Below are 24,133 nucleotides of genomic sequence, written 5' to 3'. Positions count from 1 at the left end.
TGACTGTGCTGTTGATTGGTTGGTAAGGATGTTCAGTGTATGTATGGTTCATGGTGAAGTGCCTGAGGATTGGTGGAATGTAAGCATAGTGCCATTATACAAAGGCAAAGTGGGTAAAGGTGAGTGTTCAAGTTACAGAGGTATAAGTTTGTTGAGTATTCCTGGGAAATGATATGGGAGGGTATTGATTGAGAGGGTGAAGGCATGTACAGAGCATCAGATTGGGGAAGAGCAGTTTCAGAAGTGGTAGAGGATGTGTGAATCAGGTGTTTGCTTTGAAGAATGTATTTGAGAAATTCTTAGAAAAACAAATTTATTTGTATGTAGCATTTATGGATCTGGAGACGGCATATGATAGAGTTGATAGAGATGCTTTGTGGAAGGATTTAAGAGCATATGGTGTGGGAGGTAAGTTGCTAGAAGCAGTGAAAGTTTTTTTATCAAGGATGTAAGGCATGTGTAGGAGTAGGATGAAAGTGATTGGACCCCAGTGAATGTTGATTTGCGACAGGGGTGTGTGATGTCTCCATGGTTGTTTAATTTGTTCATGGATAGGATTGTTAGGGAGGTAAATGCAAGAGTTTTGGAGAGTGGGGCAAGTATGCAATCTGTTGTGGATGAGAGGGCTTAGGAAATGAGTCAGATGTTCGCTGAGGATACAGTGGCGGTGGCTGATTTGGGTGAGAAACTGCAGAAGTTGGCGACTCAGTTTGGTAAAGTGTGTGAAAGAAGAAAGCTGAGAGTAAATGTGAATAAAGATCAAAGTTATTAGGTTCAGTAGGGTTGAGAGACAAGTTAATTGTGAGGTAAGTTTGAATGGAGAAAAACTGAAGGAAGTGAAGTGTTTTAGATGTCTGTGAGTGGATTTAGCAGCGGATGGAACCATGGAAGTGGAAGTGAATCACAGGGTTGGGGGAGGGCGCAAAGGTTCTTCGAGTGTTGAAGAATTTTGTGGAAGGCGAGAACATTATCTCGGAGTGCAAAAATGGGTATGTTTGAAGGAATAGTGGTTCCAACAATGTTATATGGTTGCAAGGCGTAGGCTATAGATCGGGTTGTGCGGAGGAGGGTGGATATGTTGGATATGAGATGTTTGAGGACAACATGTGGTGTGAGGTGGTTTGATCGAGTAAGTAATGAAAGGATAAGAGAGATGTGTGGTAATAAAAAGAGTGTGGTTGAGAGAGCAGAAGAGGATGTATTGAAATGGTGTGGTCACATGGAGAGAATGAGTGAGGAAAGATTGACAAAGAGGATGTATGTGTCAGAGGTGGAAGGAACGAGAAGTAGGAAACCAAATTGGAGTTGGAAGGTTGGAGTGAAAAAGATTTTGAGTGATCGGGGTCTGAAAATACAGGAGGGTGAAAGGCGTGCAAGGAATAGAGTGAAGTGGAACGATGTGGTATACCGGGGTCGACGTGCTGTCAATGGATTGAACCAGGGCATGTGAAGCATCTGGGGTAAACCATGGAAAGTTTTGTGGTGCCTGGATATGGAAAGGGAGCTGTGGTTTCGGTGCATCACACATGACGGCTAGAGACTGGGTATGAATGAATGTGGCCTTAGTTGTCTTTTCCTAGCGCTACCTCATGCGCATGTGGGGGGAGGGGGGTGTCATTTCATGTGTGATGGGTTGGCAGTGGGAATGGATGAAGGCAGCAAGTATGAATATGTACATGTGTATATATGTATATGTCTGTTTATGTATATGTATGTATACGTTGAAATGTATAGGTATGTATATGTGCGTCTGTGGGTGTTCATGTATTTACATGTGTATGTGAGTGGGTTGGGACCATTTCTTTCATCTGTTTCCTTGCGCTACCTCGCTAACGCAGGAGACTGCGTCAAAGTCTAATGAAAAAATAAATAAATATATACATATATATTCCTGGGGATAGGGGAGAAAGAATACCTCCCACATATTCCCTGCGTGTTGTAGAAGGCAACTAAATGGGGAGGGAGTGGAGGGGTTGGAAATCTTCCCCTCTCATTTTTGATTTTCCAAAAGAAGGAACAGAGAAGGGGGCCAAGTACAATATGATACTATTTTTCTATCATGTCCACCGTTTAGAGAGATGAACCTTTTCAGATTAGAGCATGATTGACAATATATTTTTTGCATCATATTTCATATGTTTGTTGTAATAAAATGGCTTTATTGTACATTGTATTTTGATATACCTGACGTTCAAGCTGAAGAACACCAACACAGATATGTTATTATTTTCCCTGAGGTGAAAGAGTGTATGTGCAAAAATATGAGAGTACTTTAAAGATTTATATATTGAAAATGCATTGGTAATGCTTTTGAATACTGTTTGGCCTCGGAATTAATGCTTAGGCTGCATAGTGAATTTCCAAAGTATTTCCAAAAAGTGTAAATTTTCCAGCAAAATATGGAATTAGACATTTTTTTTTTTTTTACCATGTGTTTATTAAGAAAAAACTATAAAGCTTCCATATATGTCAGTAGGAACTTAAGGTAAGAGTCTCTGGAAACACTGCTAGAGTTGCCCTCTACCAGTAGCCTGTTAAAGGTAAGGTCCCAAAGGCTAAGAAGTGGCACAGGAGTTCACTAGTTATGGGGACTTCTTTGCCATGGACAACCCTTTTAGGGAGTTCATGGAGAGAACGGGTATCAGAGATATAGATAGATAGATAAATCTGTCATTATTTTTTTAAAAACATTTGATTGCAGGGGGGAAAAGAGAAAATGTAGTATTTATGGGTGATACCCACTGGATGACATACACCTCCATACTTATAACAGATTTCTTGCTTCTTACACTTATAATGATGAACTAATTGTAAAGGGCATGAAAATTTAGATTTAAAGGATTTTTCAGCAGCACTGTAGTACAAAGTCATTGTTAGTTATCATCATATGTTGTCATTATGAATATATATATATTTATGTATTAAGATACCGAACACACACTCAATAATGAACAACTGTAAAGGGTGAAAAAAATCTTGCAAGGAATTGATAGAGATGCTTAGTACAGGTACACCACTGATTTTCCAGCACTCTTGGTTCCCAAGCCTTGCCTGATTTACCCTTTTACTGGACCAACCGTGGTCATGCAATAATAATTCATCAACACGCCTCTAACCCACTAATCATACATCTCCCATGTGTCTAAAGTATGCCATGGACTGCTAGAAATTTATATTGAACAAATATTAATGTGAATTGAATAAATAAGTGAAATACATTATACACTTGCTCAGGACTGAGGTGCTCATCAGCTACAAGTTTCACAAATTCGTCCACATACTCGGCAGCTCCTTCATGGTTTGCAGATTACTTTTCTCCGTACACTTTATTCATGGAAATTCCATCATGCTTCTTTAATCTTTGAAGCCATCCTTCCCTATAGTTATGCTCATGTAGTAATTTAAGTTCTTTATGGAACAACTTACCCTGGTTCATTATCATGGTACCTGACAAGTCCACTCCCTCACTCTGACACTGTGGAAACCATGCCATCATCACTTGATTGTGCTCAGTGCTCTTACCATCTTTCATAGTTTTTTGATTATCATTTGCTTCTTGGAATTGCTGTCTGCATAGAATTTTAATAATTTCTCCCCTTGCTTCTCTATATCATAAACAGTTGATGAACCAATACTGTAGATGTCACACGGCTTATGCACCGAAACACCATGGTCCATTTTTTCAACAGTTCTACTTTATCTTGGATTGATATGGACTGGTGTTTACGTTTGACACCATGACTGACACTCTCATATGTCTTAGAAGCCATAGCTAGGGTTAAATTTAAGTAAAATAAGCTGAGAATCTCACAGAATTGTGGTATCACCACCAATAAGTGCAGTGTAAAGAATGTAAAAAAGTGTGGCCTATACACAACACCATCTATGGCCACCCAGTAAACTAGTCCGGTGGCTGTAGTAATTTCAAGTTCCCTCAAGTAATTTTGTCTGGACTAAAGGAGGTGCCGAACCATCAGTTGCCGGAAATTCGGTGGTGTACCTGTACTTCATAACTGCATGATGATGCATAACACACATACATATATCCATCAAAAGCTACACTCCCTAGACAAACATGAGTCATGTTCTCCCACCTATGCTCTGGATATCGCCCATTTCTACAGCATTACAATCACCATTTCATAATATCCCAAGGCCCTTCATGCCCACGATGCAGCAGCAATAAAGAAGACACCAAGCACATACTCAGTTGCCCAGAAGTTTGTGCACATAAACACACACTCAACATCACAACAATTTATACCCTGTGGGCCTGACTGGTGAACATGACCAGCTTCTTGAGTGCTGCAGGAGCCTCACAAGGAAAGAAGGGACTGCTGGGGTAAGAAGGTAAGTAAGGAAACACATTTAAATAGCACATCTTGACAATATAACATCCATAATGTACCCAAGCTAACTGTGAAAACAGCCAAAAAAGGAAAGGGGGTGAATAACCACTTATTGAATGGCAGTCATTAGCTGACATTTTTTGTTTAATTGTGAAGTTTCAGCCAACCAATGCATGGGGGCAGCACCTTATAAGACCCTAGGCCATTTCCTGGTTGGAGGAGGATTGGTGAGCCACACAGGATTTTTTTTTTTTTGAAAACCCTGTTATTGTGGCTAACTGCATTTTGCTATATCAGAATTTTCCATCATTCCAACCAAAGGCTAAATGGGCCAATTATTGTATAATTTATTGGAGAATGTATTTTTTTTGTTAAAAACTTCCTTTCACTTCAGAACTAGTTTCAGCCAGTTTCAATTCCAAATATGGAAGCTTTAGTTTCTTTTCATGGAAAAAAGTAATGAAGATCATTTGAACAATTTCCTGTTTACATGGGAAAATTACATTTTAAGGAACTGGCTCTAGAAATTTATTATACATCCAGAAGGTTAATACTTGCCCATGTGTGTCCCTCAGTGACACTGTCATTTGTTCTCTTGTTGTCTTCACGTTATTGATCTCCTTCCAAAAATTTTCTTATTCCTTCTGAACTTTGTTGATACTTTCTCATCTCTCATTTGCTCTCCCTCTTTTTCAGCACCCATATCCTCCTTGGAACCTCTTGCCACCTTCTTTTGTACAGCTCCCAATCACTCTTATTCTGTCCGTTTTCTCATTCAAGCAAGTTAGCTCCCTTGCCCCATCACTTAATACCCCTACATCATACACCCTCTGCATGCTACATACTTCACCTGGTCATGCAAGCATTGTTTCCCTGATTATGTTCGTTTCCCCTTTATTTCTTGTACTCCAGTCCTTTGCTACTCTTCACTCAGTCTTTCTTGGCATCTCTGCACACAAGTTCCCTTTCTTAGGTCACTCATTTTTACCATTTCTTTCACAGTCACTTCCTTCTTCCTGAAAGTCAGTACAAACTCTCAAACTTGCCTTCACCCATAAGTGATCAAGCATCCCACTTGCTGTCCCTTTTGACGTTTTTCACATCCAACAACCTTAACCTTGCAAGCATCATTTAGCACATAATCCATGACTATCATGTCCATACACCCCCAGTCACAGTCATCCACATATATATGCACCTTGCTTAACCAAATAGTCGTATTTACTAATTCTTTTTCAGCACACACCCCACAAGCTGTTCTTCATTTCATTTATGCCATGGACCACGTGCTCTCCCAGTTATGCCATCAACTACTTCACATCCCTCTCTTGCATTCAGAACCCATTGCACTAAAATATGATCACTTGCATCAAAATTGCCAAAGCACTGACTTCTCCCCAAAAGCACTTCTTTCACTACCAGGTACATGAACACTGATAGGCTCCCATTTTTCATAGCCTGCTTTAATTCTGACCCACATTGATCTTGAACTTACAGATCTTTATTCATCACAAGTGCCACCAGTCTTTTACTCTGTTCCTCACACTAACCCCAGACTTTACCCTCAAACATTTCCAAACCAATTTAGCTACATTCCCCTTCTCACTCAGTGCCAGTGCATTCTGGTTTATCTTATTATATTAAACATAACACTAACTTTCCCATCTCACCCTGGTTACAGCCACATGTATACAGACAGCTTGAGATTTTGAGATATCCTCAGTAAGCTCTTTCTTTTGTTCCTGTTTTTAGGAGGGGAAGGTTCCAGTTCCCTGCTTAAGCCCCTCATAGTTACTTTTACAATTTACAGGAGATATATGGATAGTTTGCTTACTTACCTATCTCCAGGTTTGTGATTTAAGATAAAGAATCCTATGAATTATGTGCTGTCTAGTTTTATACGAGAGATGTAATGAAAGTTTCTGTTTGTGGATTGAGTTCCATCATCCCATGTGTAAAAGCACATGAGGCAAAAAAGAAGAAAACGCAATCACTTAGGCCAATAAAGTGATCTTGATAGCCACTGCACTGCCGTCACAACTCCTGACATCTAGGGAGTAGTAATTCCATGGCGGATGCTTACCTTAATATGAGTATTTAAATGAAATTTGGTGCAGGAGACACCAGGACCTTGTGATACAGCGATTTTGACACCTACAATTTCTCTCTTTGTTTCTCTTTAACAAGGCTCATCCCTTGGGCTATTCAAATTCCTTTAGAGTCAAACAAGGCCTTCTGGTGGACAGGAGTTAGGTGAACTGGCTGGCACAGAGTCAGATAACTCCTTACTTTTGTACTGACGTTTTTCATTATTCTACATCTCCATTTTTTCCTGCAACCATAAGACCTTGCTTATTCTACTTATTCCCTGATGGAATATCTCAGGGTATCTTAAGTTTTTATTTTTAATCTATTCAGTCTATATGTGTTTTATGATGTCTTGACATAATACCCTGGCATCAGCTAACATTTGCACTTGTTACAGTTTGATTGCTTTTTTACTCATCATACTCATCATACTCTGCTTCAGCAGTAAATGTGGCCACTTTAATGTCAGCCAAGAGTAACGATGATATTCTGTGGAATTATATACTAAATGCTATCACTTTGGGTGTGAAATCAGAGGAGTTCAGGAAGTTTGATGATGGAGAAACACAACCATCTTAAGCCTATTACATTTTTTCTCAGGTTTTCATTAATTCCCTTTAAAGTAACAGATGCAAATCTGCAGTATGTGGTTCATGGGCTTAACTGTTACATGTAAAAAGGTATTCCACATTTTAGCAGTTTTTTACATCCCTCTTGTATGGGTCCCGACTCTAGCTTATTTATGGTGGGTATGTTGGGAATTTGACTGTTGCAGCTGGTATATTGGAGTATATCTGTACATGTCATACCACTGTCGTCCTTGTTAATGCTATGTATTACACATGAATTAGATGTTCTCATGTAATGTTGAATCCAGCTAGACTTCCTTTAAAATTTTCATTGGTAGGTGATTCACCAGTAGGTTGTAGTTGGTAGGCAGCCACTTACCAAAGAGGTATACTACCAGTACTACCTGTCTGGGTATTGGGAGGGTTAATGGTGGCTGCTTTGTAAGCCATTACTTCAGTGGTTGTCAAGTTGCACTCCTTTGACCAAGATAGCTGTCTTTTCTCTCTGCCTCACCTACATGTGGACTGCTGGCATTCTGTCCACAAACATTCAGTCTCTCCTTGTCACACATGACACTTGACAACACATAACTCACATAGCCCATTTTTCACAATTCTAGATTTTCTTGCAGTTTGCACTTTGTGCTCACCCTCCTTTTCACAAAATGGTAGGAGCAGTAAATAGAAGTAGTAGTTTAGGAACACTAGAAGTAGTAGGTAGGAGCATTAACTGGGAGTGATAGGTGGAATAGTAGTTTCGAAAATTAGGTAGAAGCATTAGGTAGTAGTTGGTAAGAACATTAGGTAGGTGCCTCTGAAAACACTGATAGGGTTGCCCTCTGCCAATGATCCCTTAAGGATGAGGCACTAAAAGCTAAGAAGAAGCACTGGAGTAAATAATGGAGACTTTTGCTGTGGCCAGCCTCTTAAGGGTGTTCCTGATGGGAATGTGCATCAAAAATATTGGTAGATAGATAATACACCTGTTTCATCATTAGACTACAAGCTTTCTCTCAAATTTTTATCATACCTCATGGAATTCTTGCTTGGTTTGGATCAACTGTCCAAATACTCAATAAGCTTCCCCATTTTCTGCTACGGTGGCTGGTATTCTTACAAAACAATGATTTAAGGTCAGTGTACTGTATTGTGTTTTATATACAGCATACATGTCCTTTAAATGAACTTTTGATTTTCACCTCTCAACAGACAGTTAAGATCCCATTGAATAAGTCTTTTAGTTTTGAACTTTATAAACTCCAGTACATGAATGTGAACTTTATTGGTTAGCAATGCATTACAAAAGTCAAACTCTGTCAATCTAATTGCTACAGGCCCCTCTCCTCTTTGAGACAGTATCAAGATGCCTAGCTAGCTTCTAGCAATGGATATGATACTAGTATGTGTACTTTCATTTATAATGTTGTGAGTTCAATACTATCAGGATCACTTTATGACTATATCAGTGAAATAATTTACTTATGATATTATCCCCATATTCCTTCTGATATTTAAGTTTTATTATAACATATAAAGAAATCTATGCACGCATTCCGCCAATCCTCAGGCACCTCACCATGAGTCATACATACATTAAATAACCTTACCAACCAGTCAACAATACAGTCACCCCCTTTTTTAATAAATTCCACTGCAATACCATCCAAACCTGCTGCCTTGTCGGCTTTCATCTTCCGCGAAGCTTTTACTACCTCTTCTCTGTTTACCAAATCATTTTCCCTAACCCTCTCACTTTGCACACCACCTCGACCAAAACACCCTATATCTGCCACTCTATCATCAAACACATTCAACAAACCTTCAAAATACTCACTTCATCTCCTTCTCACATCACCACTACTTGTTATCACCTCCCCATTTGCGCCCTTCACTGAAGTTCCCATTTGCTCCCTTGTCTTACGCACTTTATTTACCTCCTTCCAAAACATCTTTTAATTCTCCCTAAAATTTAATGATACTCTCTCACCCCAACTCTCATTTGCCCTCTTTTTCACCTCTTGCACCTTTCTCTTGACCTCCTGTCTCTTTCTTTTATACATCTCCCACTCAATTGCATTTTTTCCCTGCAAAAATCATCCAAATGCCTCTCTCTTCTCTTTCACTAATAATCTTACTTCTTCATCCCACCACTCACTAACTACCCTTTCTAATCAACCCACCTCCCACTCTTCTCATGCCACAAGCATCTTTTGCACAATCCATCACTGATTCCCTAAATACATCCCATTCCTCCCCCACTCCCCTTACTTCCATTGTTCTCACCTTTTTCCATTTTGTACTCAGTCTCTCCTGGTACTTCTGACACAAGTCTCCTTCCCAAGCTCACTTACTCTCACCACCCTCTTCACCCCAACATTCACTCTTCTTTTCTGAAAACCCATACAAATCTTCACCTTAGCCTCCACAAGATAATGATCAGACATCCCTCCAGTTGCACCTCTCAGCACATTAACATCTAAAAGTCTCTCTTTCGCGCGCCTGTCAATTAACACGTAATCCAATAACGCTCTCTGGCCATCTCTCCTACTTACATACGTATACTTATGTATATCTCGCTTTTTAAACCAGGTATTCCCAATCACCAGTCCTTTTTCAGCACATAAATCTACAAGCTCTTCACCATTTCCATTTACAACACTGAACACCTCATGTATACCAATTATTCCCTCAACTGCCACATTACTCACCTTTGCATTCAAATCACCCATCACTATAACCCGGTCTCGTGCATCAAAACCACTAACACACTCATTCAGCTGCTCCCAAAACACTTGCCTCTCATGATCTTTCTTCAAATTACAGAGGTATAAGTTTGTTGAGTATTCCTGGTAAATTATATGGGAGGGTATTGATTGAGAGGGTGAAGGCATGTACAGAGCATCAGATTGGGGAAGAGCAGTGTGGTTTCAGAAGTGGTAGAGGATGTGTGGATCAGGTGTTTGCTTTGAAGAATGTATGTGAGAAATACTTAGAAAAGCAAATGGATTTGTATGTAGCATTTATGGATCTGGAGAAGGCACATGATAGAGTTGATAGAGATACTCTGTGGAAGGTATTAAGAATATATGGTGTGGGAGGCAAATTGTTAGAAGCAGTGAAAAGTTTTTATCGAGGATGTAAGGCATGTGTACGTGTAGGAAGAGAGGAAAGTGATTGGTTCTCAGTGAATGTAGGTTTGCGGCAGGGGTGTGTGATGTCTCCATGGTTGTTTAATTTGTTTATGGATGGGGTTGTTAGGGAGGGGAATGCAAGAGTTTTGGAAAGAGGGGCAAGTATGAAGTCTGTTGTGGATGAGAGAGCTTGGGAAGTGAGTCAGTTGTTGTTCGCTGATGATACAGCGCTGGTGGCTGATTCATGTGAGAAACTGCAGAAGCTGGTGACTGAGTTTGGTAAAGTGTGTGAAAGAAGAAAGTTAAGAGTAAATGTGAATAAGAGCAAGGTTATTAGGTACAGTAGGGTTGAGGGTCAAGTCAATTGGGAGGTAAGTTTGAATGGAGAAAAACTGGAGGAAGTAAAGTGTTTTAGATATCTGGGAGTGGATCTGGCAGCGGATGGAACCATGGAAGCGGAAGTGGATCATAGGGTGGGGGAGGGGGCGAAAATCCTGGGAGCCTTAAGAATGTGTGGAAGTCGAGAACATTATCTCGGAAAGCAAAAATGGGTATGTTTGAAGGAATAGTGGTTCCAAAAATGTTGTATGGTTGCGAGGCATGGGCTATGGATAGAGTTGTGCACAGGAGGATGGATGTGCTGGAAATGAGATGTTTGAGGACAATGTGTGGTGTGAGGTGGTTTGATCGAGTAAGTAACGTAAGGGTAAGAGAGATGTGTGGAAATAAAAAGAGCGTGGTTGAGAGAGCAGAAGAGGGTGTTTTGAAATGGTTTGGGCACATGGAGAGAATGAGTGAGGAAAGATTGACCAAGAGGATATATGTGTCGGAGGTGGAGGGAACGAGGAGAAGTGGGAGACCAAATTGGAGATGGAAAGATGGAGTGAAAAAGATTTTGTGTGATCGGGGCCTGAGCATGCAGGAGGGTGAAAGGAGGGCAAGAAATAGAGTGAAGTGGATCGATGTGGTATACCGGGGTTGACGTGCTGTCAATGGATTGAATCAGGGCATGTGAAGCGTCTGGGGTAAACCATGGAAAGCTGTGTAGGTATGTATATTTGCGTGTGTGGACGTGTATGTATATACATGTGTTTGGGGGGTGGGTTGGGCCATTTCTTTTGTCTGTTTCCTTGCGCTACCTCGCAAACGCGGGAGACAGCAGCAAAGCAAAAAAAAAAATAAAGAAATCTGATTATGGTTCACGTGTGGTTTCAATTATTTATTTATTCATTTTATTATGCTTAGTCACTGTCTCCCACACCAGTGAGGTAGTGCAAGGAAACAGAAAGAATGGCCCAACCCACCCACATACATATTTATATACATAAACACCCACACACGCACACATACATGCCTATACATTTCAACATATACATACATATACATAGACAGACATATACATATATACACATGTACATATTCATACTTGCTGCCTTCATACATTCCCATCGCCACCCCACCACACATGAAATGGCACTCCCCTCCCCCTGCGCGCACAAGGTAGTGCTAGGAAAAGACAACAAAGGCCACATTTGTTTACACTGTCTCCAGCTGTCATGTGTAATTCACTGAAACCACGGCTCCCTTTCCACATCCAGGTCCTACAAAACTTTCCATGGTTTACCCCAGATGCTTCACATGCTCTGGTTCAATCCATTGACAGCACGTCGCCCCCGGTATACCACATTGTTCCAACTCACTATTCCTTGCATGCCTTTCACCTTCCTGTACGTTCAGGCCCCGATTGCTCAAAATCTTTTTCACTCCATCCTTCCACCTCCAATTTGGTCTCCCACTTCTTCTCGTTCCCTCCACCTTTAACACATATATCCTCTTTGTTAATCTTTCCTCACTCATTCTCTCCATGTGACCAAACCATTTCAATACACCCTCATCTGCTCTCTCAACCACGCTCTTTTTATTACCACACATCTTTCTTACCCTTTCATTACTTACTCAATCAAACCATCTCACGCCACACATTGTCCTCAAATATCTCATTTCCAACACATCCACCCTCCTCCACACAACCCGATCTATAGCTCATGCCTTGCAACCATATAACATTGTTGGAACCACTATTCCTTCAAACATACCCATTTTTGCTCTCCAAGATAATATTCTCGCCCTCCACACATTCTTCAACGCTTCCAGAACCTTGACCCCCTCCCCCACCCTGTGACTCACTTCCGCTTCCATGGTTCCATCCGCTGCTAAATCCACTCCCAGATATCCAAAACACTTCACTTCCTCCTGTTTTTCTCCATCGAAACTTACCTCGCAGTTGACTTGTCCCTCAACCCTACTGTACCTAATAGCCTTTTTCTTATTCACATTTACTCTCAGATTTCTTCTTTCACACACTTTACCAAACTCAGTCACCACCTTTTGCAATTTCTCACTCAAATCAGCCACCAGCACTGTAGCATCACTTCCCAAGCCCTCTCATCCACAACGGACTGCATTCTTGTCCCTCTCTCCAAAACTCTTGCATTCACCTCCCTAACAAGCCCATCCGTAAACAAATTAAACAACCATGGAGACATCATGCACCTCTGCCACAAACTGACATTCACTGAGAACCAATCACTTTCCTCTCTTCCTACTCGTACACTTGCCTTAAATCCCTGATAAAAACTTTTCACTGCTAGCAACTTGCCTCCCACACCATATACTCTTAATACCTTCTACTGAGCATCTCTGTTAAGTCTATCATATGCCTTCTGTAGATCCATAAATGCTACATACAAATCCATCTGTTTTTGTAAGTATTTCTCATACATTTATCAAAGCAAACACCTGATCCACACATCCTCTACCACTTCTGAAACCACACTGCTTTTCCCCAATATGATGCTCTGTACATGCCTTTACCTTCTCAATCAATACCCTCCCATATGATTTCCCAGGAATACTCAACAAACTTATACCCCTGTAATTTGAGCACTCCTCTTTATCCCCTTTGCCTTTGTGCAATGACAGTATGCATGCATTCTGCCAATCCTTAGGCACTTCACCATGAACCATTCATACATTGAATATCCTCCAATTTTTCCTCCAATTTGTTCCGGTCAGTTTATGCACTAAAGGTGTTCTTTGCGTAAAATATAATCGGGCTTGATTGTTTGTGAGAGGGAATAACTTTGAAGATTTGATTACTGGCTACATTATACTATATCTCTGTCTTTGTTGATATTACTCCATTTGTAACATAATGGGTTGGAGCAAGTACATTCTGTTAACCCCATATCAGGGCATTATACTCCAGAGTTTACATTCATCACTAGTTCTTTGCTACAAAGTGAAAATATAGATGAAATACATTCAGGACAATTGTATTTGATGTGTACATGAAGGGTTACTTATGATTGTGAGTCATAGTGGATGATCTGTTGTTATGAAATACTGTAGCATATCCTTATCTATTTTCATCTCTTAATCCTTATATAAATTCATATCAATAAGAATTATGTTATTGTAGTTTCCCCTTAACAGTTTTTAATATTTGTTATGGCTCTTAATGTATCCGTAATTATGTGTTCAAGATTTTACAAAACATCCACATCTTGTACTATGGTATGTACATCATAAGAGAATTAGAATTTATTTAAAGTTAGTGACTGAGTTTGGAAGTGCGAGGGGAAGGAGGAAATTGAGAGTAAATATGAATGAAATCAAGCTTATTAGGTTAGGTTAATTATATTAGCTCTGTGCTTTTTTAGGTATGGTAACCAAGCTCAAGAAACATTTTGGGCCTTATTTAGGATATGAACAGTAGTAGATACTGCTTTGCTAGGCAGAGTGATTGGTATTACTGTATCTGTACTGTGCATAGTTTTTTTTTATTCATAGACATTTTATTATGCTTACATTATTTGTTTTTCATTGGCAACTTATATATGAAATGTGTAATGCTCCGTAAAGTTGGGGATATCTGTAATCTTTTGTTCTATAGCATTTGTGTGTCATTTTTAAGGACTGAAATTTTGTATAAAATCTCCAGTGTGCATGCACATAGATTAGAATAGTACTCTTCACATTTATTACAGTACCGTTGGTATCACGCATGTGTCCAAGCGACACATACAGAGTGTACAAAAGTGGATCCAGTGTACGAATTGACACAACACTCATTGGGTTTGACCAGACAAGTTGGCAGCGTGGGAATCGGAGCTATATCTTCAAGGGACAGGGTATGTAATATTAAATAAGGTTAGGCATTTAGTTATGCTGAAATTCTGAACAGCCTATATGGCATTTGAATTATCTTGGTTAACTGCGAAATATAGTAAGACTTACTTTATCTATGATTATTTGGACCACTTTTTTTTAATAACTAATATAATGAATAACCAAGGAATTTTGCTTTTGAAGTGTCTTTTCAGCACACTTATGGTAAAAGCTTTTGAAGGTACTTTCCTTCCTCTGTGATCTGTTCCACAAGCATGAGATATGATCCCTTGGAATGTTTGGGTTGTGACCTTCCAACCCTAATAATTTTGGGTTAGGAGGCACCAGCCATCACTCACCCTTCATGAGCCACCCAGATATGATTGCAGCTACTTAACTGTTCTAGGCTCATTCATTAGCCAGTCAGCAGCTGCCACCAAGTTGATATCATTGACCTACTAACTTCCAGCCAATTAGTGCTCATAATTCCTTGAGATTATGTTTTACCAAGATGTACACAAATCCACCCAGCACTCATGGAGCACTTCAGAATAATTCCATTGAAATATCCTCTTCCGAAGGACACACAGGCATACTCATGAGACAGTCACTCCCTGTATACCACATTGCAGCATTTCACTCTATCCTGTGCATGCCGTTCACCCTCATACATGTTCAGTCCCCGAGGCCTCTCTAGTTTGATCTCCCCTTCTCATGTTCCCCTCCACTTCTTACACACATATCCTCTCTATCTACCTTTCTCCACTCATTCTTTCGATATATCCAACCTTGAAGGCAGCAAGTATGAATATGTACATGTGTATATATGAATATGTATGTGTATGTGTACGTTGAAATGTTTATGTGCATATATGGGCGTTTATGTATGTACATGAGTATGTAGGTGGGTTGGGCCATCCCTCGTCTGTTTCCTTGCGCTACCTCGCTGACATAGGAGACGGTGATTAAGTAAAGTAGAAATATAAAACTATATATATATTATTTTTTTTATCATACTTTGTCGCTTTCTCCTGCATTAGCGACGTAGCGCAAGGAAACAGATGAAAGAATGGCCCAACCCACCCACACACATGTATATACATAAATGCCCACACATGCACATATACATACCTATACATTTCAACGTATACGTACACATACATACATAGGCATATACATGTATACACTTGTACATATTCATACATGCTGCCTTCATCCATTCCCATTGCCACCCCACCACACATGAAATGGCACCCCTTCCCCCTGCGTGCATGAGGTAGCACTAGGAAAAGACAACAAAGGCCGCATTCGTTCGCCTCAGTCTCTAGCTGTCATGTGTAATGCACCAAAACCATGGCTCCATTCATACTCAGTCTCTAGCTGTCATGTGTAATGCACCAAAACCACAGCTACCCTTCCACATCCAGGCCCCACAAAACTTTCCATGGTTTACCCCAGATGCTTCACATGTTCTGGTTTAATCCATTAACAGCATGTTGACCCTGGTATACCACATCATTCCAATTTACTCTATTCCTTGCATGCCTTTCACCCTCCTGTATGTTCAGGCCCCGATTGCTCAAAATCTTTTTCACTCCATCCTTCCACCTCCAATTTGGTCTCCCACTTCTCCTTGTTCCCTCCACCTCTGACCCATATATCCTCTTTGTCAATCTTTCCTCACTCATTCTCTCCATGTGACCAAACCATTTCAGTACACCCTCTTCTGCTCCCTCAATCACACTTTTTATTACCACATATCTCTCTTACCCTTTCATTACTTACTCGTTCAAACCACCTCACACCATATATTGTCCTCAAACGTTTCGTTTCCAACACATCCACCCTCCTCCACACAACATTATCAATAGCCCATATGGGCCTTGCAGCCATATAACATTGTTGGAACCACTATTCCATCAAACATACCCATTTTTGCTTTCTGAGATAACATTTTCACCTTCCACAGTTCTTCATCACTATTTCCTGTGTGGCAGGGTGGCGATGGGAATGGATGAAGGCAGCAAATATGAATATGTACATGTCTATATATGTCTGTGTCTATGTATGTATATGTTATGTACACTTTGAAATGTATATGTATGTACATGTGCGTATATGGGCGTTTCTGTACATATGTGTGTATATGAGTGGTTGAGTCGTTCTTTGTCTGTTTTCTTGCACTACCTCGCTGACATGGGAAACAGCGATTAAGTATAATGAATATAAATAAATGATATTTATTTTTTTTATTTATCATACTTAACTGCTGTCTCCCACATTAGCAAGGTAGCACAAGGAAACAGACGAGGAATGGCCCAGCCCACCCACATACACATGTATATACATAAATGCCCACACATGCATGTATATCTACATATACATTTCAGTTTATACATACATAAAACATACACAGACATATACATATATACACATCTACATATACATACTTGCTGCTTTCATCCATTCCATATATATGCTGATAACCACAAGGAAAATGAAACACGAGGAATGGCCCAGCCCACCCACATACACATGTATATACATAAATGCCTGCACATGCATGTATGCCTACTTATATATTTCAGTGTATACATACATTTACATACACAGACATATACATATATACACATCTACATATACATACTTGCTGCCTTCATCCATTCCATATATATATGCTGATAACCACAAGGAAAACGAAACACGATAAGTTCCCTAGTGCACTTTCGTGTAATGATCACATTGTCAGGGGAGATAAAAGAGCAAGATAGAGGATGTAAAACAGTCAGTTGATATGCAAGGAAGAGATGTAGCTAAGATGCCAGTGGTACACAAGCATTATCAGATGGTGTTGTTCGGGTTGATGGTGTTCAGATTTGGCATCAAACCTCTTGTTAAATTTTATTATGTTGACAGGAAAGGTTACTGTTTACAAATTTTGCTTATGACAGAGCTATCCAGTATGTATAGACATTCACGAATATTAATGTTACAATTCTTTGTGCATTTAATTATAGAAGATTCAGAGATATTTCTTGTGGTAAAGGAGTTACAGTTAATGACTGAATTAGCATATACAGAAATACCACCAATGTTTGTTCTTGCATTCATTATTACTCACCTCAACATGACAGTCAAACTATCATCATTCCAGTCAATGTTCCTAAGAGCATCATGTGTATACAGGCTGGAATTTATTGATGATGAGTTTGAGAAGGTATATTCTATTGGAGCTAAGTCAAAGTATCCTAGGTCTTTTATTGATAAATCTCTTAAGTTGGTAAAGAAATGATTTTATAGTGTTAAACTCCAACCTCCCCTTAATACCAAAAATCTTTTAGTTCTCCCTTTTAATGACGATTTTACATTGTATTTCATAGGTTGTTTAAATCCTTTAATGTAAATGAAGGCCTCAGCAATATCAATATTATAAAGAATATCTCAATAAAAAACTCAACAGAAAGTTTTGTGGGATGTGTTTACAGAATCCCTTGTAAAAGCTGTATTATGCTTTATGTTAGGCAGACTGGTAAGGATCTTTATGTTAAGCTTAAGCAACATAAATATAGTAGAAGAACAGGACAAGAATCAAATGCTTTGTTTAATCATGTTAAAAATTAGTACTGTTGTATTGACTGGAGTAATGCTAATTCAGGTATTAACTGTAACTCCTTTACCATGAGAAATATCATTGAATCATCTATTATTAAGTACACAAAGAATTGTAATATTGATATTAGTGAAGGTCTATACAAACTGGATAGCTTTGTTGTGGGCAAAATTTATAAACTTCCCTTTTCTCCACGTAATAAAATTTTATGACAGGCTTGATGCCACTATCTGGTAATGCTTGTTTACCAATGGCATCTTAGCTATGCCTCTTCCTTGTATATCAGCTGACTGTTCTACATCTATCTCATTCTTGTATCTCCCCTGATGATGTGATCATTACACAAAAGTGCACATGGAAACTTAATATGTTTCAGTTTTCTTTTGGTTATCAGCATATACTAGATCATGCACATCACTGTGACCTCTTACAATACATATATATGTATTTTTATGTGCATGTATGTATATATATGTGTGTATGTGAGTGGATGGGTCTATCTTTGTTTCCTGGCACTACCTTGCTAACACCAGAAACAACAGTCAGGTATGATAGAATAGATGAGTATAGAATAGATGAGTATAAAAAAGATGAAATGATTAACTTACATATTACTACTGCTTGATGTGACAGGCCTCAGTCCAACTTCCCTATAGACCTTGCATCATGCAAACTACCTGTCATATTTTTCTCTCCTTCGGTTGTGGGCTCTATTAACAGTGAGAGATTGTGTGATTTGGTTTGGGGTTAGAACCTTAAGACCTTCAACCAAGAAAGTAGTAATTCACATGAGTTCATCCCCCCCTTCAGCCAATTAGTAACACTTTCAGGAATGGTGACATCTTGATACTAGAGTTGATGGCCTGAGTTTCTTGCACTCCATAGACTTTACTAGTTCATTGCTGAGGTCACACACACTAGGGTTGACTGATTGACATTTTCCTCCTGACTTCCTCATGAACCAGTCTCCTTTTATTTTTTTAGCAATTCAGAACATTTGTATGCCCTTATTGTTGGGGAGATTTATCAGGCTCTTAGACTTGCAGATCTTTGAGTTGCTATGAATTCATCTATTTTCTTTGATTTGTCATTCCCTTATTCCTTTCACTTCATTATTATGTTTTTTATGTTTGTTTTGTATTTATTTATTTATTTATTTTGCTTTGTCGCTGTCTCCCGCGTTTGCGAGGTAGCGCAGGGAAACAGACGAAAGAAATGGCCTAACCCACCCCCATACACATGTATATACATACACGTCCACACACGCAAATATACATACCTATACATCTCAATGTACACATATATATACACACACAGACACATACATATATACCCATGCACACAATTCACACTGTCTGCATTTATTCATTCCCATCGCCACACATGAAATACCATCCCCCTCCCCCCTCATGTGTGCAAGGTAGCGCTAGGAAAAGACAACAAAGGCCCCATTCGTTCACACTCAGTCTCTAGCTGTCATGCAATAATGCCCGAAACCACAGCTCCCTTTCCACATCCAGGCCCCACACAACTTTCCATGGTTTACCCCAGATGCTTCACATGCCCTGATCCAATCCACTGACAGCACGTCAACCCCGGTATACCACATCAATCCAATTCATTCTATTCCTTGCCCTACTTTCACCCTCCTTCATGTTCAGGCCCCAATCACTCAAAATCTTTTTCACTCCATCTTTCCACCTCCAATTTGGTCTCCCACTTCTCCTCGTTCCCTCCACCTCCGACACATATATCCTCTTGGTCAATCTTTCCTCACTCATTCTCTCCATGTGCCCAAACCATTTCAAAACACCCTCTTCTGCTCTCTCAACCACGCTCTTTTTATTTCCACACATCTCTCTTACCCTTACATTACTCACTCGATCAAACCACCTCACACCACACATTGTCCTCAAACATCTCATTTCCAGCACATCCACCCTTCTGCGCATAACTCTATCCATAGCCAACGCCTCGCAACCATACAACATTGTTGGAACCACTATTCCTTCAAACATACCCATTTTTGCTTTCCGAGATAATGTTCTCGACTTCCAAACATTCTTCAAGGCTCCCAGGATTTTCGCCCCCTCCCCCACCCTATGATTCACTTCCGCTTCCATGGTTCCATCCGCTGCCAGATCCACTCCCAGATATCTAAAATACTTTACTTCCTCCAGTTTTTCTCTATTCAAACTTACCTCCCAATTGACTTGACCCTTAACCCTACTGTACCTAATACCTTGCTCTTATTCACATTTACTCTTAGCTTTCTTCTTTCACACACTTTACCAAACTCAGTCACCAGCTTCTGCAGTTTCTCACATGAATCAGCCACCAGCGCTGTATCATCAGCGAACAACAACTGACTCACTTCCCAAGCTCTCTCATCCACAACAGACTTCATACTTGCCCCTCTTTCCAAAACTCTTGCATTCACCTCCCTAACAACCCCATCCATAAACAAATTAAACAACCATGGAGACATCACACACCCCTGTCGCAAACCTACATTCATTTTGTGTTTTATGTTAATCCTTTATAGTGGAGATTTTGGTGCATAGATGGGGATGGAGGAATGTACATAGAGATAGGGATGAGAACAATAAAGCTATAAGTGATAGCAGTAATTTCAAACTTGTGTAGTTAAACACCAGGGAGCAATATTACTTGAGTAGCAGGAGGGTTAGTGACATCTGTTTAGCGAGCTAGCACTGTAATGGGTGTCAAGTTGCACTCCTCTGACCCAGTTAGCTGTCTTTTCTTTTTTCCTCACTAACATGTGGAATACTGGCATTCTGTTCACAAACATACAATCTCTCCTTGCCATATGTAAGACTTGACAACACTTAACTCATGCAGCTCATTCTTTATAACTAGATTTTCCTGCAGAACACTATGAGCTAGCCCTACCTTTTGGCAAAATGGTAGGAGCAGTAGATCAAAGTAGTAGGTAGGAACATTTAGGCAGGATTATAAGGTACAAGCAGTAGGTAGGAGCCATAGATAGAAGTAGTCATTAGGAACATTAGATAGGAGCAAACGCTGTGCTAGACTTGCCCTCTGCCTGTGGCATGTTAAGGGTGAGGCACTTAAGGCCTTACTAAGAAGCAGCGCTGGAGTTCTTTATTATGGAGACTGTTGCCGTGGCCACCCCTTTGAGGGAGTTCCAATTGAAACAGGCATCAGAGATATAGATAGATAGATAGATAGATGAGTATTAGCACCTCTTAGGGATGGCTCTCAGCCAGTCACTACCACAGATTGGTCCTTTCTTATTCTTAACCATGGCATGTTTTTCAGTGGACAAGATTTTTCATTCATGGAGTATTTTTATGTTACACGACTTTGGTGTAAGGATTGACTCATAGATAGGTAGCCTCATCACTCCAGGTCAGAGTGGGGAATGAGTGGCAGACCCCCACATACCTTTCTGTGTTTTCACTGACTTCTCTGGCTCAGACCATTGACAGCATTTCACCCCTTGTATATCACATCACTCCAATTTACTCAATTTCATGCATGCCTTACACCCTCCTAAATATTCAGGCCTTGATCATTGTCGTGGAGAGACTGGGATCATTCATTTGACTCATTTGGATCAGTTTTCTCAAAGTTTGGCTTTTGAAGACAGAAACAGTATTGGGCAGTAAGAAAAGGGAAAGTTGGTAGGTTTGGAGGGTTTTAGGATTATTATTATAGTAAGTTTCACAGGTATTAGGGATATTGTTGTGTAGCTTGGAGTGGTTAAAGATACTTGTATGCTTTGACTGCAACTGGACAGCAGTGTTTTATGAGAAAGTTTGTATGTTACCAGGGCATGTTGCAAAAGAATTATTTGAAGTTTTACTTGCATTGCAGGTGTCATTGGGAGTGATGGTGGGTAAGCAGTTGTTTCTTGATGGATTTTGTGTAGGTTTTTCATCTTTTTGTTGTTTAATGATGTGGTTGGTTTGTGGCTAACATTTAAGCAGTGTTTCATGAGCATATTTGTGTGTAATTAAGAAGAGATATCATTGGATTGGGTCAGAAGTACTTAATGTGTATGGGCTAGGTTAATGTAAGAGTTTTGAATCTTCTTTGATATACTCTAGAGTTGGTTGCTATGGTTTTGTGGTTAGTTGTTTTGAGAAAAGGTTGTTAGTGAGGTGTTTGCTATTCAGTGATTAGGTTAGTGTGGTGAGTGGTTTTGTATGATTGGGTTCCTCTGATGTGTAATGTTTGCAACTTGTGAAGAGTTTAGATTATATTTCTCTCCTTCTGATATGTGTTTTTTTGCTGGCTTGGTTGATGATATTGATTTAGTGTGAGATGGTATGATTTAGGAATGGGGGATCACCTGTGGTGAAATTTTGGAGCTTGAATTACATATACTGTGTGAATGCTGGCCAGTCTGCTTATAGTTTGTGAATGTTTTTTGGTGACTGTGTAGGTTAAGTTTAGAGTTTCCAGAATGGGTAAGTGGTCAGAAAAGTGTTTGTGTGGTGTGGTCTAAATGGTCCATGTGTACAAATTAATGTCTGATTAGGTGGCTGCTAGAGGAAAAAAAGCTTACCTCTCCGTACAAGTCAGCACCTTGTACTCATAGGTCACACCAACCACAACAAATACAAAACTGACATGCCCTAAGCAACTGGGACTGCCAGCTCAACCTTAAACACCACTCCATTAGACACACCCATCTAAAACCACACTCCCTAGACATATACGAGTTATTCTTTCCAGTTTACACTCGAGAATAGTTAATAAACAAAATGCATACTGCTCAGTTGCCTAACACTTTCCTCACAGAGATGCACATGCAACATCACTTCACATTAGTACCTATTGCCCACCTTGATGTGGCCGTCTTCCTGAGCACTGTATGAGCTCCATAGAAGATAGAAGGGACTCCTGGGGTAGGAAGGTAAGGTAAGGAAGATTAATGCTTCTTTTTCATTCCAGCACACGGCAAAAAAAAAAAAAAATATATATATATGTATTTCCATGGCCACATATCTCATGTGAAAATTTTGCAGAACTGGAGTTCCCCATGAGAAGGTATTGGACAGGGATGTCCAGCTCCTGGGGCTAGATTGGCTTTTCTGTATGGAGTGGTATATTGGTGGACTATGCATGAGAAGATTCTGTTAAGGAATTTCTTCTCTAAGGATAGGTGAAGGCGTATGTAAAAGATAAACATTTATTCTTGTCACTTTTTTCTGATCTTCCTCTTCCTCCTCCAGCTGATGGTGCCACAATGATGGAGGTTGATCATGAAACTGGTCAGGTGAGTGTGATATATAATAAAAATTGAAAGTTTATGGGATTTTTATGAGAGGCTATGTTCCTGAATTTGTTTCCTAAAGTTGATGATTTTTTGGATGTTTCAGTATCCTTAGAGAATGTATTAAACTCAGAAGCATAGAGTGCTACTATATAACAGTAGAGGTTGGAGTCATAGGTTTCTTATGGAATTTGACATATGTTGTCTTAATGAGGCACTGATGCCATTATCCATTTTCAAGGTTAAATTTGTGAATAAATGTATGGTGGCTTTCTTTCCTTTATTTGTTTTATTTCTCTATCTATATGTACATTGCCCACCAATGAAGTTGGTGCAAGTTGGCCTATGCCATTTATATAGATGCAAATCACTTTTCCCACCTAACATAGCGTAAGTGTCCTCCAGTGAAGTTGGCATTCTTAAGTAAGCAGTGGCAGTTGTATAACATGCCAGCATACCACATAAGCCTGCCTCAGTAGCAGTTTAGCTGTTGTAATGGGCAGGAGTGTTTTGTTGTGCTTTCCACTTATACCCTGCATTTTCATTGTGTTCCTTTTCCTTTTCATACCTCTACCTCTTAGTTTGGTTGAAAATGCTCACCTTACAAGTGACAGAATATCTTGTATAATCGCACTTTACAAAGGAAATAAACTACTTAAGGAAATTTCTAACATTACCAGTGTGAGCTTGAGATCAGTACAACGTTGGATGAAAAAATTTTATGATGGGAGCACCGCTACAGTGACACATATGACACTCCCTGGGAAGGCCAGAAAAACCTCTCCACATACTTTGAATGTTCTTAAATATTAAGTGGATGCAGATCCACACTTGAGTGCAGAAGAATTAAAAAACCTAGACTGCTCAGTGATGTGTTGGTAAGGACAGTGCAGTGCTTCTAACATGAGCATCTTAAATACTGGAGCTGCAGGCCATGTCCCAAACTGCTC

At 39.7% G+C, this 24,133-nt stretch overlaps 1 protein-coding gene across 1 annotated transcript in view; it reads left to right on the top strand.

Moving 5' to 3' along the window:
* Positions 1-24,133, top strand: part of LOC139765027 (ankyrin repeat domain-containing protein 13D) — a 128,382-nt gene that overhangs the window by 29,323 nt on the left and 74,926 nt on the right. Inside the window, exons 6-7 of the mRNA XM_071692103.1 lie at positions 14,187-14,330; positions 23,143-23,186. Coding sequence (XP_071548204.1) covers positions 14,187-14,330; positions 23,143-23,186 — 188 coding nt within the window. The remainder of the gene's footprint in view (positions 1-14,186; positions 14,331-23,142; positions 23,187-24,133) is intronic.

This window comes from Panulirus ornatus, chromosome 52 (assembly GCF_036320965.1).
Source record: "Panulirus ornatus isolate Po-2019 chromosome 52, ASM3632096v1, whole genome shotgun sequence".
NCBI lineage: Eukaryota > Metazoa > Arthropoda > Malacostraca > Decapoda > Palinuridae > Panulirus > Panulirus ornatus.
The sequence above is the reverse complement of the archived record's forward strand: the minus strand, read 5'-3'. Positions and strand labels throughout refer to the sequence as shown.